Raw genomic sequence first — 15,835 nt, 5'->3', positions numbered from 1 at the left:
GCATTGAAAGGCAAAACCTTAACCCCTGGACCACCAGGTAGGTCCCCTGTACAATAACTCCTAAACCACCTGCTCATACTGTTTTTCCAGAAATGCTCATCATCACAGGAATGTAACTGGGCAGGGGGGGGGGGTGGCAGGATATAACACATTTTCCCATCATTGCCATGGTTTGTATGGTGCTCGAGGATACACACCATGAGGAGAAAAAGCTGCCTGCACTTGGCTTCCTGCTCCTGTGGGCCAAGAGGCATTGTCTCGGGTGGTGGGAGGAGGGGAGGAGGAACCCCCCCAGGGAAAATCCCAGAGAAGTGACTTGACCACAGGTCTGTGTGCTCCTTTGTTCTGTAACTCTAGGCAGAAAATGCCAAGAGAGGATTAGATGTGTGAGAGATTTAGTGGGGGGAATGCCTGTGAGGGAGGACGGGCAGGGAGCTGTCAGACCACAGTGTGGGCCGGCCTGGCTGAAGAAGAACCAGGAGGAAGGAGGACCCAGGAGGAAGAGTCTCAGTTGGAGCAAAGTCTCAGCCATTCTTCACGAAGCTGATGATGAGTCATCGAGCCACCTTTCAAAGGAGGTTGACCTACAGGGATGGTTCTTCCTACTCCTGCCTTGACTAGTCATCGACAGGGACAGCCTGCAGGCAGCACAACCTTCATGCCAAGTCATGGGGGCGATAGATTAAGGGCCGAGCCGTGGGGCCCTTGATCAATTACACCACTGTGGTACAAGGTTCAGAGTACATTGTTGTTTTCTTTCTTCTTTTTTATTTTTACCAAAAATTTTTATTTTTTAATTTAAGTGATTAATTAATTTATTTTTAAACTTTTGGCCACACCCTGTGGCATATAGGGTCTTCGTTCCCCGACCAGGGATCTAACCTGCACCCTCTGCATTGGGAGGCTGAGCCTTAACCACTGGACCACCAAGGAAGTCCCAGGGGTGCATTTTCATGGCCACCACAAGTCCCTCTCAGCCAGCACCCTAAGCAGCAGCTCTCCCGTCCTCCTTAACCCTTTGGAGATAATTCAGAAATACAAGGTATGTGGGATTTTTTTTTTCTTCTGTTTGCCACTCTTCAGAGACACTGAGGCGAAGAATTAAAGTTACTCCACATGTGGATAGAACAACAACAACAAAAATAGTGAATCTCATCTCTCTAGGGCCCCTACACTGTTTACTCTTTCTCCCACTCTCTACTCCTGCCTACTAGCAACCCTGGCTCCTCAGTCGACAGAAAGATGCGGCCGGCAGACAGGGATACAGTGCCCTGACTGCCTTCATTGCCACATACTCTGTTCCCCAGGGCTCTTCTTAGCCAACACTTTCACCGTTTCCACCAACTGTTTCCCATAACTAGTGCCAAAGCTAAATGAGTGACAGATTTGCAATTCATTTGAACCTGAACGTTTAGGAAGATATGCCCTTATTGGGAAGCTGAATTTCTCATTAGTCTGTAAAAGATTGATGGAGAATTAGGGCTGATGAAGTCCCCACATTGTGCCAGCTGTGGTCACAGGTGCTACACAGGTCACAGGTCATCAGTTGCATACCTCACCCCTGGGAGTTCATTGTGTATGGCTGCATTTTACAAACCCTGGGCACATACTGAGTAAGGGAACAGAGATTTGGGCAGGAATGAGGCTTGGGTCCTCTGACTCCAAGTTTAGTGTTCCTTCTGGCCCCTAAATTCTATCTGCACATTGGACAACTTGGCTGACTTAATAAGAGGAAATAGAGGTATTGGCTTATAGCAAGATTTTGTCTTTTTTTTTTTTTTTTAACTATCTGTTTATTTGGCTGTGCTGGGTCTTAGTTGTGGCATGTGGGATCTAGTTCCCTGTGTGTGTGCTCTGTCGCGCAGTCGTGTCCAACTCTTTGCTACCCCATGGACTGTAGTCTACCAGGCTCCTCTGCTCATGGCATTCTCCAGGCAAGAATACTGGAGTGGGTAACCATTCCCTTCTCCAGGACATCTTCCCAACCCAGGGATCGAACCCACATCTCCTGTGGCCCCTGCATTGGCAGGTGGACTTCTTACCCACTGAGGCATCAACCCAGGCCCCCTACATTGGGAGCCCAGAGTCTTAGCTACTGGACCACCAGGGAAGTCCCGAACCCCTTTAGTTTTATCTAGAAGTATCTTGTGTTGCAGTCTTTAGATTTGTATGTGTTTAACACCTAACCTGTTGCTTAATGCTCTTGGGAAACATATTTTTCATTCTTGATTGTACTTTTTAAAAATTTGCGTTCATCTGGTAGTTATGCAACAAATATTTGCCTAAAAAAACAAAGTTCTGGGGTAAACGTGATGTGAGGAACAAAGCAGATACGTTTTTCTTCCCCCCCCCCCCCCATGTCATCCTATCTGAGCATCAAAGTGTCAAGGGCCATGTTGCCTCAGCAGTGCTTGAGAGGCCCTGTTTACTGGCCGTTTGCTAATCTGTATTCCAAATTTTCATTAATTCAGCTTAGCCACTGGGCTATATTGAACTTTTTTTCTTTTGGAGGTTAAATTCACACAATGTAAAAATGATCCATTTTATTTTATTCCCTTTATTTTTTATATTTAATTTATTTATTTCACTGTGCTGGGTCTTAGTTGTGGCAGTTCCCTAACCAGGGATCGAATCTGGGCCCCCTGCATTGGGAGCTCGGAATCTTACCCACTGGATCACCAGAGAAGTCCCCACATGACCCATTTTAAAGTGTACAATTTAATGATGTTTAGCATCTTCACAATGTTTCGCAGTCAGCCACCACCTCGATGTAGTTCCAAATCATTTTTATCACAAGATAGAAACCTGTACCTACTCAGCAGTTACTCCCTTCTCCCCTCAGCCCCTGGCAATCACTGATTTGCTTTCTGTCTCTGTGGATTTACTTATTCTGGCTATTTCACATAATGGGATCATACAGTAGGAGAGCTCTTATATTTGGCTTCTTCCATTGGGCGTCCTGTTTTTGAGGTTCATCCATGCTGTAAAGTGTATGGACACTTCATTTCTTTCTGTGGTTTAAGAACGTTCCATGATTCATTTATCCCTTCATCTGTGGATGAACATTTGGTTTGTCTCCACCTTTTGGCTATTGTAAGTGATGCTGCTGTGAACATTCGTATGTCAGGAGTTGTGTGAGTCCCTATTTTCATTTCTTTTGGGCATATACTTATAACTGGAATTGCTGGGTCATATGGAAATTCTATATTTAACTTTTTTTCTTTGTTTTTGGCCACACTACTCGGCATGTAGAATCTTAGTTCCTCCACCAGGGATAAAACCTGTGCCCCCTGCGTTGGAAGTGGAAATTAAACACTGGCCCCCAGGAAGGGTCTCTGTATTTAAGTTTTTGAGGAACTGCCAAACGTTTCACAGTGAAAGTTCGTGAAAACTGTTTTACAATCCTACCAGCAATGCAGGAGGGTTCTGATTCCCCCGCTTCCTTGAATTTAAGACTTCAAAAACTACATTAATCACTTACAGGATGAGGAAGTGGCTTGTCTTTGAGACATTTTCCTCTTTCACATTTTATACTTTCTCTTTCACATGCAGCCCACGCCTGAAAGCGACCAGGAGGAAGGATAGCTTTAGATGATGCAAACAGAAATTCCACCGGCCTCCAGATACCATCATGTGTCATGTTTCGCCAGGCTCCACAAGCTTGTGCTTCAGACTGGCTTGGTCACTCGCAGGTGAGCAGGCTGAAGACTCTGCTCCCCGGAAAGGAGAAGATGACTGACACTGAGTTCAACTACGTTCACAGGCTGGCCGAGGACTATCTGAAATATGTGTTGCAGATACAGCAACCTGGATCCGGGGCAAGCAAAACATCCAGGGTGTTACAAGTTGTGGCTTCCTCTGTCCAGAACGAAGTGGAAAGAACGTTGAAGCAGTGCTTGGATAAGTTTGATGTGGTGTCCATAGACACTGCCAGAAGAATATTCAACCAAGTGATGGAAAAGGAATTTGAAGATGGCATTGTTAACTGGGGCAGGATTGTAACCATATTCGCCTTTGCAGGTATTCTTATCAAGAAACTTCTGGGCAAGTGTATTGCCCCAGACATGGACATGTGCAAGGACATTTCTTACTTTGTGGCGGAGTTCATCACCGAAAACACAGGAGAATGGATAAGGCACAATGGAGGCTGGGTATGTGTGATGGAAGTATTCTTTGTTCTTTACTTTAAAACAGGAATTGAAATAGCAAGTCTCTTTGCTAATTTAAAAAAGAAATCTACCTAAAGGATTATATTTTCTTTGAGTAGTTTGCTTTAAAATTTTTTTAAATTTTAAAATAAAGAGGAATTTCCCTGGTTGTCTAGTGGCTTACATTCTGCACGTCTAACCCAGGGGGCCCAGATTTGAAGCCCTGGTCAGGGAACTAGATCCCACATGGTGCAACTAAGACCCAGCACAGCCAAATAAATTAAAATAATAAAAACAGGGCATTTCCAGCTGATTTCCAGTGAATCTTAAAACTTTATAGCTGGGAAACACTTGTGGTTTCAATTTTTATTCCTACAGTGTAAATTGGAGGAGTGAGTTTGGGGGATTAATAAAGCACCTCCCTGATGCTTCTTCAGAGTCTAGTCCACAGGACTGAGCTCTTGCCAGGGTTGTCATGACAATGTAGAATTAGTACAGATGAGTTGGTATTAGAATCTGTTATATTTAGGTATTTATTATGTTGCAAAAGACAGGTGTAAATTTTTGCCAGTTTGTTGCTTCCTGCCCCCTCTCCCTGCCTCACCCAGTTTTCTAATATACCAAATTCTGGCCAGTAAAGCTTGATGATTAAAAAAAAAAAAAATGTACTGTATCACCAGCTAGAATCTATTCAAGATTTTCCAAATAAAAATTCACTTTATTATCAGTGCCTCAAAAACTGAGACCATGCAGGGGTCCTAGATTACAACTCAAATTGTAGCATATCATGCATGCTAAGTTGTGTCTGATTCTTTGCGGCCCCATGGACTGTAGCCCGCCAGGCTCCCCTGTCCATGGGATTCTCCAGGCAAGAATACCGGAATAGGGTGCCATGCTCTCCTCCAGGGGCCTCTTCCCGAGCCAGGGATCGAACCTGGGTCTCTTGCATTATAGGCAGATTCTTTATCACCTGAGCCACCAGGGAAACCCCACATAACTCATTGATAAGGGGCCTGTCCCGGCTGAATGTACATGCTTTTCTTGATATTCCAATAAACTTAATGCTCACTTTTCTTACGGACTGATTTCCCATAGAACCTCTCTTCAACCCACAATCCCCGGCCTCCTCTCTTCTCAAAGCTGTCCACTGTTATCAATTATTTTACATGCAAAGCATCCCTATTAATAAAAAAAAAATGCTTGTTGGATATATCCATAGAAAATATACATAGCACTTCTTTGTAAAAAAAATTATAAGTTGTTAAATAATATTTAACAATACTAATACTAATATTTGAAGTGAAAGTTGCTCAGTTGTGTTCAACTCTTTGCGATTCCATCGACTACACAGTCCATGGAATTCTCCAGGCCAGAATACTGGAATGGGTAGCCTTTCAGAAATTGTTTATGTAAATAGTTCTTGGTACTTATTCTGCTTTTTTTCCCCACCCAGGGATATGTAATAAGTATTTTAGAGGGTACTACAGGGACTTCCTTGGGGCTCCCCTGTTGGCTCAGTGGTAAAGAACTTGACTACCAATGTAGGAGACATAAGAGACATGGGCTTGATCTCTGGGTCAGGAAGATCGCCTGGAGAAGAGCATGGCAAACCCACTCCACTATTCTTGCCTGGAAAATCCCATGGACAGAGAAGCCTGGAGGGTTACAGTCCATGGGGTCCAACAGAGTCAGACATGACTGAGCTCAGCACAAAGACTTCCCCGGAGATCCAGTGATTAAGATTCCTGCAGGGGGATGGGTTCCAATCCCTGGTTGGGGAACTAAGATCCTGCAAACAACATGGCCACACACACGAGTACTACATATATGCTGTTGTATGTGAATGCTGTTGAACGACCATTTCTAGCTGATGGATAGTTATTTATTTCCAGAGTTATTCCAGATACTTCATTGAATATCTTTAGTCATGTCTTCCCTGTACGTGTGTGCTTTTCTACGGTGAATACTGGGATATAGAATGGCTAAGTCCTGGTGTCAACACATTTTCAAACTTAGTAGATGCTTGTCCTCTTAAGTGTTTCTAACCTAGTTACCCTCCTATCACAGCTCAATGGAATACACCACATCTCCTTTCTTCCCGGCTGACTAATATTACATTATGGTGGTCTGTCATAGTTTCCCTACTCTGTTGGCTTAGAAATACATACCTAATTATCTTTTTGTTGTTGTTGTTGTCCACCCCCTGTGGCATATGGAATCTTAGTCCCATGCCCCCTGCAGTGGAGCGCAGAGTCTTAACCACTGGACTGCCAGGGACGTCTTCTGTCTTGCTGTTTTAATTCTTTTTTAAACCAGTTTCCTTGATTACTAATGTCTTTTCACATTGAGCATCTTTTCATATGTTTATTAACTATTTGTAATTCTTATTCAGGGAACTGCCTATTTCTCTCCTTTGTCCATTTTCCCATTATTTTGTCTTTTTCTCACTGATTTGTGGGAATTCTTGGAATATTCTGGACACAAATTATTTTTATATATGTTTTATATACGCTAAGTCACTTCAGTCGTGTCTGACTCTTTGCTACCCTGTGAACTGTAGCCTGCCAGTCTCCTCTGTCCATGGGCTTTGCCAGGCAAGAATACTGGAGTGGGTTGTCATTTTCTTCTCCAGGGGAAATCTTCCCCAGGGATCGAATGTCTCTGACATCTCCTGCATTGACAGGCAGACTCTTTACCACTAATACCACCTGGGAAGCCCCTTGTATATGGTGGATATCTTCTAATATGTTGACTGCCTTTTAAAACTATAGATGTTTTCGGTGCTTACAAATGTTTTAAAAGTTGATGAAATCACACGTATTAATCTTTTACTCGATGTCTTTTGCACTTTGTTTGATATCTTTCTGCATAATGAAAGGGCTTCCTTCAATCACTCTCCTTTCTCTATCACCTTTTTTTCTTGGAACTCAGCCTGACTTGGGGCTGGACAAAACATGCGAGATGTTTGGTCATGATTTCTTCTGGTTGCTGTGGGGAGCTATACTGAAGGATGGGTGGAAATTGCAGCTATTATGTTGCATAGATTTCAAGTGAATGCAGAAGGTCTCTAGCACAGAGGTCCATGTGTAGAGAAATCCTAGTTGGCAAATTCTATATGAGTGGCTCAATGGTAAAGATTCTGCCTGCCATTGCAGGAGATGCAGGTTTGATCTCTGGGTCAGGAAGATCACCTGGAGGAGGAAATGGCAACCCACTCCAGTATTCTTGCCTGGAAAATTCCACGCACAGAGGAGCCTATCTGGCTACAGTCCATGGGGTTGCAAAGAGTCAGACACGACTTAGTGACTCAACAATAGCAGCAAAAACAACGTATGAGCTTGGACTGTATTTGTAACACACACAAAATTAAGAAATCTTCCTGAAAAATTTTAACTTATTCACAGTAAATGTTGTAAGTTCCTGGAATTCATAATTAGTGGATGGTATGAAAATGTCTCTGAGAAATTCTAGAAGGGTATACCTGACCTTTCAGGTGTATGGAGGTTTGTAACATTGTATAGGAGGCGGTAACCAAAACTATCCCAAAGAAAAAGAAATGCAAGAAGGCAAAGTGGTTGTCTAAGGAGGCCTTACAAATAGCTGAGAAAAGAAGAGAAGCAGAAGGCAAAGGAGAAAGGGAAAGATATATCCAACTGAATGCAGAGTTCTAGAGAATAGCAAGGAAAGAAAGAAAGCCTTCTTAAGTAGTAAACTCAATACAAGTTTAGGGCTACTGTTATTATTAGTAGCATCATAATATTGTCTAAGTTTCCTGAATATCTGCTCAGTCGCTCAGTTGTGTCCGATTCTTTGCACCCCATGGACTGTAGGGCTCCTCTGTCCATGGGATTCTCCAGGTAAGAATACTGGAGTGGGTTGCCATTTCCTCCTCCAGGGGATCTTCCCCACCCAGGGATCGAACCCGAGTCTCACATGACTCCTGCACTGGCAGGCGGGTTCTTTACCACTGGCACCACCTGGGGAAGCCCAACTTCCTTGAATAGATAGGTGTAATCTCCAGAAATTATATCACCAGCTATAGTTAGATATTAGCCACCATCTAAAACAGATGCCCTACAGGAAAAAAAAAAAAGACCAGTGAGATTTATTCTTTTTTTCATTTATTTTTATTAGTTGGAGGCTAATTACTTTACAATATTGTAGTGGTTTTTGCCATACATTGACATGAATCAGCCATGGATTTACATGTGTTCCCCATCCTGTACCCCCTCCCACCTCCCTCCCCATTGCATCCATCTGGGTCTTCCCAGTGCACCAGCCCTGAGCACTTGTCTCATGCATCCAACCTGGGCTGGTGATCTATTTCACACTTGATAATAAACATGTTTCAATGCTATTCTCTCAGATCATCCCACCCTCGCCTTCTCCCACAGAGTCCAAAAGTCTGTTCTATACACCTGTGTCTCTTTTTCTGTCCTGCATATAGGGTTATCATTACCATCTTTTTAAATCCCATATATATGCGTTAGTATACTGTATTGTTGTTTATCTTTCTGGCTTACTTCATTCTGTATAATGGGCTCCAGTTTCATCCATCTCATTAGAACTGATTCAATGTATTCTTTTTAATGGCTGAGTAATATTCCATTGTGTATATGTACCATAGCTTTCTTATCCATTCATCTGCTGATGGGCATCTAGGCTGCTTCCATGTCCTGGCTATTATAAACAGTGCTGCGATGAACACTGGGGTACACGTGTCTCTTTCAGATCTGGTTTCCTCATTGTGTATGCCCAGGAGTGGGATTGCTGGGTCATATGGCTCTTTTTTTCATTTTTATCATCTTGAGCTGCTTTCCTTTCCTTCTTCCTTCCCTCCTTTCCCCTCTCCCTTGTTTCTCCCTTCCTTTCTTTCCTTCTTTTCTTTGCTGCTTCTCATGTCACTTTTTATTCCTCTTCCACATTTACCATTACTTCCTCCTGTCTCTGCCAGCGTTCCGTACTAGAATGAAAAGGCTCTCGTAGATCTGACAGGAGAGCCAGTGCTATTTTTTCTTTTTTTAAGCAGTTTGGCATTCACGAGGAAAGGCTGGTTCTTAAAAACCAGCAGAATGCATCTGAGAAGACACTCATCTCACCGCCTGGGATTGCCTTTCCTTTGCAGCCAGGTGGCTTTCCTGCTTTTGCCCACTTCAGTAAAACACTCTCCTGCCCTGTGCTGGTCAAGTGGAAAGGATACCCTACCTCCAGTTTCACATGAGAGGAATCACCTCTATCTAATGCACACTGAATACATCATGCTTGGCCCAGAGCCTGTGGTATAGAACATAGCCAGCAAATATTTGTTAATGGGGTGATGGAATGAACTAGCATTGAAAGTGAGATCTAAATTCCGGTTTTCCCACTCATTTGAAGTGCGATCTTGGGTGAGTTACTGAAGTCACTTGAGACCCAAATTCCTAATATAATATAAAATAATATTTTCCATAATATATGGGCTTCCCTGGTGGCTCAAACAGTGAATTCCCCTGCAATGCAGGGGACACGTGTTCCATCCCAGCGTGGGGAAGATCCCCTGGAGAAGGGAATGGATGCCCACTCCAGTATGCTTGCCGTGAGAATCCCATGGACAGAGGAGCCTGGGTGTCTACAGCCATGGATTCATAAAGAGGGACACAACTGAGGGACTAACATTTTCACTTCACCTCACATAATATATAATAAAGACAATAATAAATACCGTTAAAAGTTAAAAGTTGAAAGAACTTTTCTGTAAGAGTGTTTTGTAAACTGTCAGATACAATACAACTGTGAAGGTTACATGGGAAATTCCAAAAAGTTTAAATATGCAAATTCTCAAAACTACTCTAATACCAAAAGAAAGCCCCTTCTGAAAGTAGGAATGTACAATCGGAACTGGTGCTTTCCATGTAACCAGCATGTTAAAGTCTGAGTCATAAGAGTTATGCAAAGTAGGTTTTATTTTCTTATGATCATCTAGCTCTCAATAATGGTCTGGTAAATTTGAGGGCAGACCAAAGGACCTACACAGAGATGCTTGACCAAGTGTTCAGCCTGGCAAAGGCATTTCCAAAATGATGTAATATAAGCTCAAAATTTTTTATATATCCTTTGATGTATAAAATAGATTTGGGGGCCAGATTCTTCTTGTATGTCTTTTTGAATTTTAACTTGAGATTTAAAAATCATTTAATGAAGAATAAGGTTAGATGTAGTTCAGGTCTCCTTGAGGGCTCCTCCAGGGAGTATTTGTGGAGTATGCTATCCACTTGACCAGCTCAGCTCTCTCCCCTTGGGAGTCCTCTGTGACTCCTGTGCATAGCCGGCATTTGATGCATCAGCAAATTCTGATTCTGCACACCCAGCACATTGGAGCAACTCTCTTCTCTCACTTAACTGTGTCAATAGGCTCCTCTCAGCTTCCCTGCTTCCAAGCTTGCCCTGTGATGCTCTGTTCCCCATATAGCGGAGTGATCAGAGCCATCAGAGGAATTTTTAAAATAACTCGCCTTACATATTCCATGTTAACACTTCCAATGTTTAGAGACTATCCCATCGTTTTTATGCATCATAATTTACTTAAGCAGTTTCCAACAGCTAGACATTTGGGTTGTTTTCTGTTTTTCCTTCTTAGAGATAATGCTTCAGTACTAAACATGGAGATGGTTTTCCACCCCCCACCACATAAAAGAAGACTGCCTTTCACTGCCTCTCCCTCTCCATTCTGCCTTTTGACTCTAGTTCCTCACTGCTTCTCTCTCTGACACTATAAAAGAACTTGGTATCCAGGGCCAAACAGATGGTTACTTTGAGACTAAAGTCTGCCATCTTCTCAGTCAGCTGGGTTTCCGAATAAAGTCTTATTCCTTGCCTCAAAAGAAAAAAAGACGGCTGCCTTATGATCACCTTCTTACAATAGAATGATTGGTTCATCTATAATCACACTACTCATACATTTTGGAATACACATTGCCTTCAAAAGTTTTGTTACCAATGGGACAAGCTCACAATTTGATCAGCATTAGGTGGAACCATTAAAAAAAGATTATTCTTGAGGGTTTAATAGACTTCTATTAACAAGGTCAAGTTAATAGGCCTAAAAAACAGTAAGATTCTATTAAAATGTGAATTTAACAGCTGATAATGTGGAGTTTTTTTCCCATATACTTGCTCATGATTGATATTTATCTTCTCAACAGCCTTTGCCTTTTAAATTATTGAGGGCTTGATGATTTTCTCTTATGTTTGAATGAACTCTTTCATGGCAAATGTGTAACAAATAGTATCCTGGTCTGTTGTTCTTATTTTAGTTTCTTATAGCTTAAAAAAAAAAGAATCTTCATATAGCTGAATTGTCAGTTTTTTTCCTTTGTTCTTGCTTTAGAACTTAAATATAAGAGGGTGACATATTAACCCATTAACTGCCTGATCATAATGGTGATCATTGTTGATAATAATAAAAATCATTGTAGAGTGCCCCCACAGTATGGGGTTTATAGAAATTCTAGGAAGAGGAGCACTGAAGTGGATCTCACACCTGGGACGTGTGGGAAATGCCTGAGTGTGTAAAGGCAGGAGAAAGAGGAAGAAAAGCAGGAGCAGTCTGTCCCCTCTGTGAGCTTGTGACAGCAAGTGCCTCCGGGCATGACATCACACTTCACAAGGAGGCAGAAGTTGGCTTTCTTATGCAATCTTTTCAATGGAAAATTCCTCTGAATGGTGTTAGCCTTCACTGCCGGTGATGCACCAAAAGACAGTTCCACAGCATTATGGAGTTCTCAGTCAAAGAAATATGTTTGGTTTACACTTTCGTGTTAGTCACACTAGACTGTGAACTACGAACTACTTGAAGACGTTTGTAACCCCAGAAATGGAACTTTACTAGATGAACATCTAAAAAAAATTTTTTAAACAATTTTCTAATCTTCTTGGGAGTGGTTTGAAAATTTATGGAGTGAAAAGAGCAGTGCTTGCATTTCAGTACAGGTCCAGGTACTAAGAAATCAGGTAACCTTACTTACATTTTTTTCTGGATCTCCGTTTCCTCATTTGTCAAAGTAAGAGAGGACATTAGGCTGGATAAGCTTAGAGGTGCTTTTCAGTGAGGGTGCTCTATAATAATATATCAAAAGTTAATTAAATACAGTGTCCAGTTTATGTGTACATGCATTCTCAGTTGCTCAGTTGTGTCCGACTCTTTGCAACCCCATGGACTATAGCCTGCCAGGTTTCTCTGTTCACGGAATTTTCTGGGCAAGAATACTGGATTGGGTTGCCATTTCCTACTCCAGGGGGTCCAGTTTATATGCTTCTTTAAAAAAAAGTCTGATTAAAAAAAGGAATGAATGTAATCTGGCTTTACTGTTGCATCCTCATGACTCTCAGCACAAAGGAGTTTACAAATAAATGCTTATTTCAGGGGCTTCCCTAGTGGCTTAATGGTAAAGAATCTGCCTGCCAATGCAGGAGACATGGGTTCAATCCTTGATCCGTGAAGATCCCACATGCCTTGGAGCAACTAGGCCCATGTGCCACAACTATTGAGCCTGTGCTCTAGAGCCGGAGAGCCATGTCCACTGAGCCCACATACTGCAACTACTGAAGCCTAAGCACCTACAGCCCTTGCTCTGCAACAAGAGAAGCCACTACAACGAGAAGCCCGAGCACTAAAACTAGAGAGTTACTCATTTGCCACAACTAGAGAAAGCCTGCGTGCAGCCACAAAGACACAGCACAGCCAAAAACAAATCAATAAATAAAATTATTTAATAAATGCATATTTTAGTCCCAAACATTCAGAAGAAAAAGTGGGGCAGAGGGCAGGGGGGATAAGATAGACTCTCTACCCTCTAGCGCTATGCCGTCCAATGCAGTGGCCACTTGTCACTGGTGACTGTTGAACAGTTTCAATGTGGCTGGTCTGAATTGAGATATGCTGTAAGTTCAAACACACATTGGATTGTAACGATTTAGTACCAGTAAAGTAAAATATCTTATTTCCATCGTGCTTACATATTGAAATCAAAATTTATTTGTTTGCTTATCTATTTATTTATTTTTGGCCATGTGCAGCAAGGCATGTAGGATCCTAGTTTTCCACCAGTGATCAAACCCACGCCCCCCACATTGGAAGCACAAAGTCTTAATCACTGAACCACCAGGGAAGTCCCAAAATCATAATATTTTTAGATAAATTGATTATATTTTAAAAATTAATTTTGCCTCTTTTTACTTTTAAATATGTGGCTACTGGAAATTCCCTGGCAGTCCAATTGTTAGGGCTCCATGGTTTCAATGCCAAGGGAGAAGATTCAATCCCTGCTTGGGGAAGGAAGAAAGATCCAGCAAAAAAAAACCTGTGGCTAAAAAGATTACATATGTAGCTTGCACTATATTTCTGTTGGACAGTACTGCTCTAGGGTGGTCTGGAATTGAAGATAGAGAATGGTAATGAGGATGAATAGAATAAAGCCAGTGAAAATATAGAGACTACCTATATTAATTAAATGACAGTTTATTTGCTTTTCATTCTAACAAATTTAGTCTCCACTGATTTTTAAAATGTTAACTTTGTTTTCTTGTAGGAAAATGGCTTTGTAAAGAAGTTTGAAACCAAATCTGGCTGGCTGACTTTTATGGAAGTTACAGGAAAGATCTGTGAGACATTATGTCGCCTGAAGCAATACTATTGACTGAAAAGGACACTCCACATTGTGAAATTTGTCTAATTTTTTATCTCATACAAGAAGTACTGTCAACACTTACTTCTACTTCTAAACAGAGAACTTTGATGACGTAACTTGACATTCTGGAGTTATGGGAATTTTGTCCCCATTTTAGTGAATAAATTGTATGTATTACTTGTAGCTATATGTGATGTGTACCATCTGGGAGTCTAACAACAAAACGATAAAGCTCAATATAGGGAACAGGGGCTGAACTAAGAGAAGGATGACCGGGAAGGTGACGACTTTGGCAGATTTTCTTAAGGGTGTGTCCACTACCCCCAAATCATTTCCAGTGTCAGTAGTCTAGATTGATGGGCTTCCCAGGTGCTGTGCTCAGTCGTGCCCAGACTCTTTGCAACCCCATTGACTGTAGCCCACCACACTCCTCTGTCCATGGGAATTCTCCAGGCAAAAATACTGGAGTGGGTTGCCATGCCCTCCTCCAGGGGATCTTCCTGACCCAGGGGTCGAATTACAGACAGATTCTTTACCATCTGAGCCAGCAGGGAAGCCCCTTCCCAGGTGGCTCAGTCGGTAAACAATTCGCTGCCAAGAAGGAGATGCAGGAAACCCAGGTTCGACCCCTGGAGGAGGAAATGGCAACCCACTCCAGTATTCTTGCCTGGAAAATTCCTTGGGCCGAGTAACCTGGAAGGCTATAGTCCTTGGGGTCACAAAGAGTCAGACACAACTTACCAACTAAACCACTACACCACAGTCTAGACTGACAGTGGGTGAGGTCTGCTGCCCACATACCTCTGGGATCCAAGTTTTCTGAAGACCCCAGGGCCCCTGAATGGCTACATGTGGTTTTCTACTGATGCCTTCTCAGCTCACTTCAGAGGTGTCCTTTAAAGTTTATGAATATGGCAGCAAGATATGGAGGATACCTTGGGAGAATCTGAACAAGGATAGTCAGGTAAATGACTCAACATTGAGCCACTGTTAAACTCTCCATTTAAGAAATTTCACAAAGTAGGGACTCCTGTGTGGTCCAGTGGAAGGTCCATTGGAAGGTCCGCCTTCCAATCCGGGGGACATGGGTTCAATCTTTGGTTGATGAACTAAAATCCCACATGCCACAGGGCAACTAAGCCCATGATCTATAGCTACTGAGCCTGTGTGCCTCTACAACCTAACCCTAAGGTCGGACGCAGCCAAAAAGAAATAAAAATTTTTTTTCACAAAGTGGAAAATGATGTCATTTATTAGCCCCTGTGTTCTGATTTTTAGGTCAGCACATCTGATTGTAATATGGGAGCACTGTACCTTGCTCTAGACTTTCTCCTTCTTCCTCTCCTCCCACAATACAATCTCTACCCATCCTGGAGCTTGTTTTACCCTTCCTCTGAAGTTGTTGAAGGATCCAGTAAAGAAACCAGAGCCTCCTTTCCCCATGCCCCTTCAGGCTATGGGCATGTTCACAGGGGGTTTCAGTTAATATATGTTTTACCTCTCATGGTGATTCTTTTTCTTTGTTTTTGGTTGTGCCATGCAGCATGTGGGATTCTAGCTCCCTGTTGTTGTTGTTCAGTTGCTGTCGAGTCTGTCTCTTTGCAATCCCATGGACTGAAGCATGCCAGGCTTCCCTGTCTTTCACTCTTTAGCTCTCTGACCAGGGATCGAATCTGTGCCCCCTGAAGAAGAGTTGGATACAATTTAGTGACTTAATAGGAACAACTGCATTGGAAACTTGGAGTCTTAAGCACTGGACCACAGGTGATTCTTAACGGTGGGGATTAGGACACTGGGGTGAGTTAGCAGGGAAATATTTCCGGTCAAAGTAGCTCTGGCTACTTAGCAAATGCTAGGTCACCTGGGCAGTGTCTGCATCAGGTGAAGAGCATTTTCCTTTTCCTCCTTCACCTCCCCTCCCCCTACCAAATTGTGTTCAGTATTAATCACTTTTTGCATTAATCAGCACTAACGGTGGGAATGAATAATCATGAATGGATGTCAACAGGAAGTGTGTGTCAG

The 15,835-nt window shown here is 42.5% G+C and overlaps 1 protein-coding gene across 1 annotated transcript; it reads left to right on the top strand.

The window, feature by feature from the left end:
- The first annotated feature begins 6 nt into the window (after positions 1 to 6).
- BCL2A1 (BCL2 related protein A1) lies at positions 7 to 14,037 on the top strand. Its single transcript, XM_043922492.1, has 4 exons — positions 7 to 37; positions 854 to 1,042; positions 3,553 to 4,151; positions 13,715 to 14,037. Exons 3-4 carry the CDS (start codon positions 3,639 to 3,641, stop codon positions 13,820 to 13,822), a joined length of 621 nt encoding a protein of 206 aa, XP_043778427.1. The 5' UTR covers positions 7 to 37; positions 854 to 1,042; positions 3,553 to 3,638; the 3' UTR covers positions 13,823 to 14,037.
- The last annotated feature ends 1,798 nt before the right edge of the window (positions 14,038 to 15,835 follow it).

This window comes from Cervus elaphus, chromosome 13, assembly GCF_910594005.1.
Source record: "Cervus elaphus chromosome 13, mCerEla1.1, whole genome shotgun sequence".
Taxonomy (NCBI): domain Eukaryota; kingdom Metazoa; phylum Chordata; class Mammalia; order Artiodactyla; family Cervidae; genus Cervus; species Cervus elaphus.
Note: the sequence above shows the minus strand (reverse complement) of the source record. Positions and strands in the feature narration are given on the sequence as shown.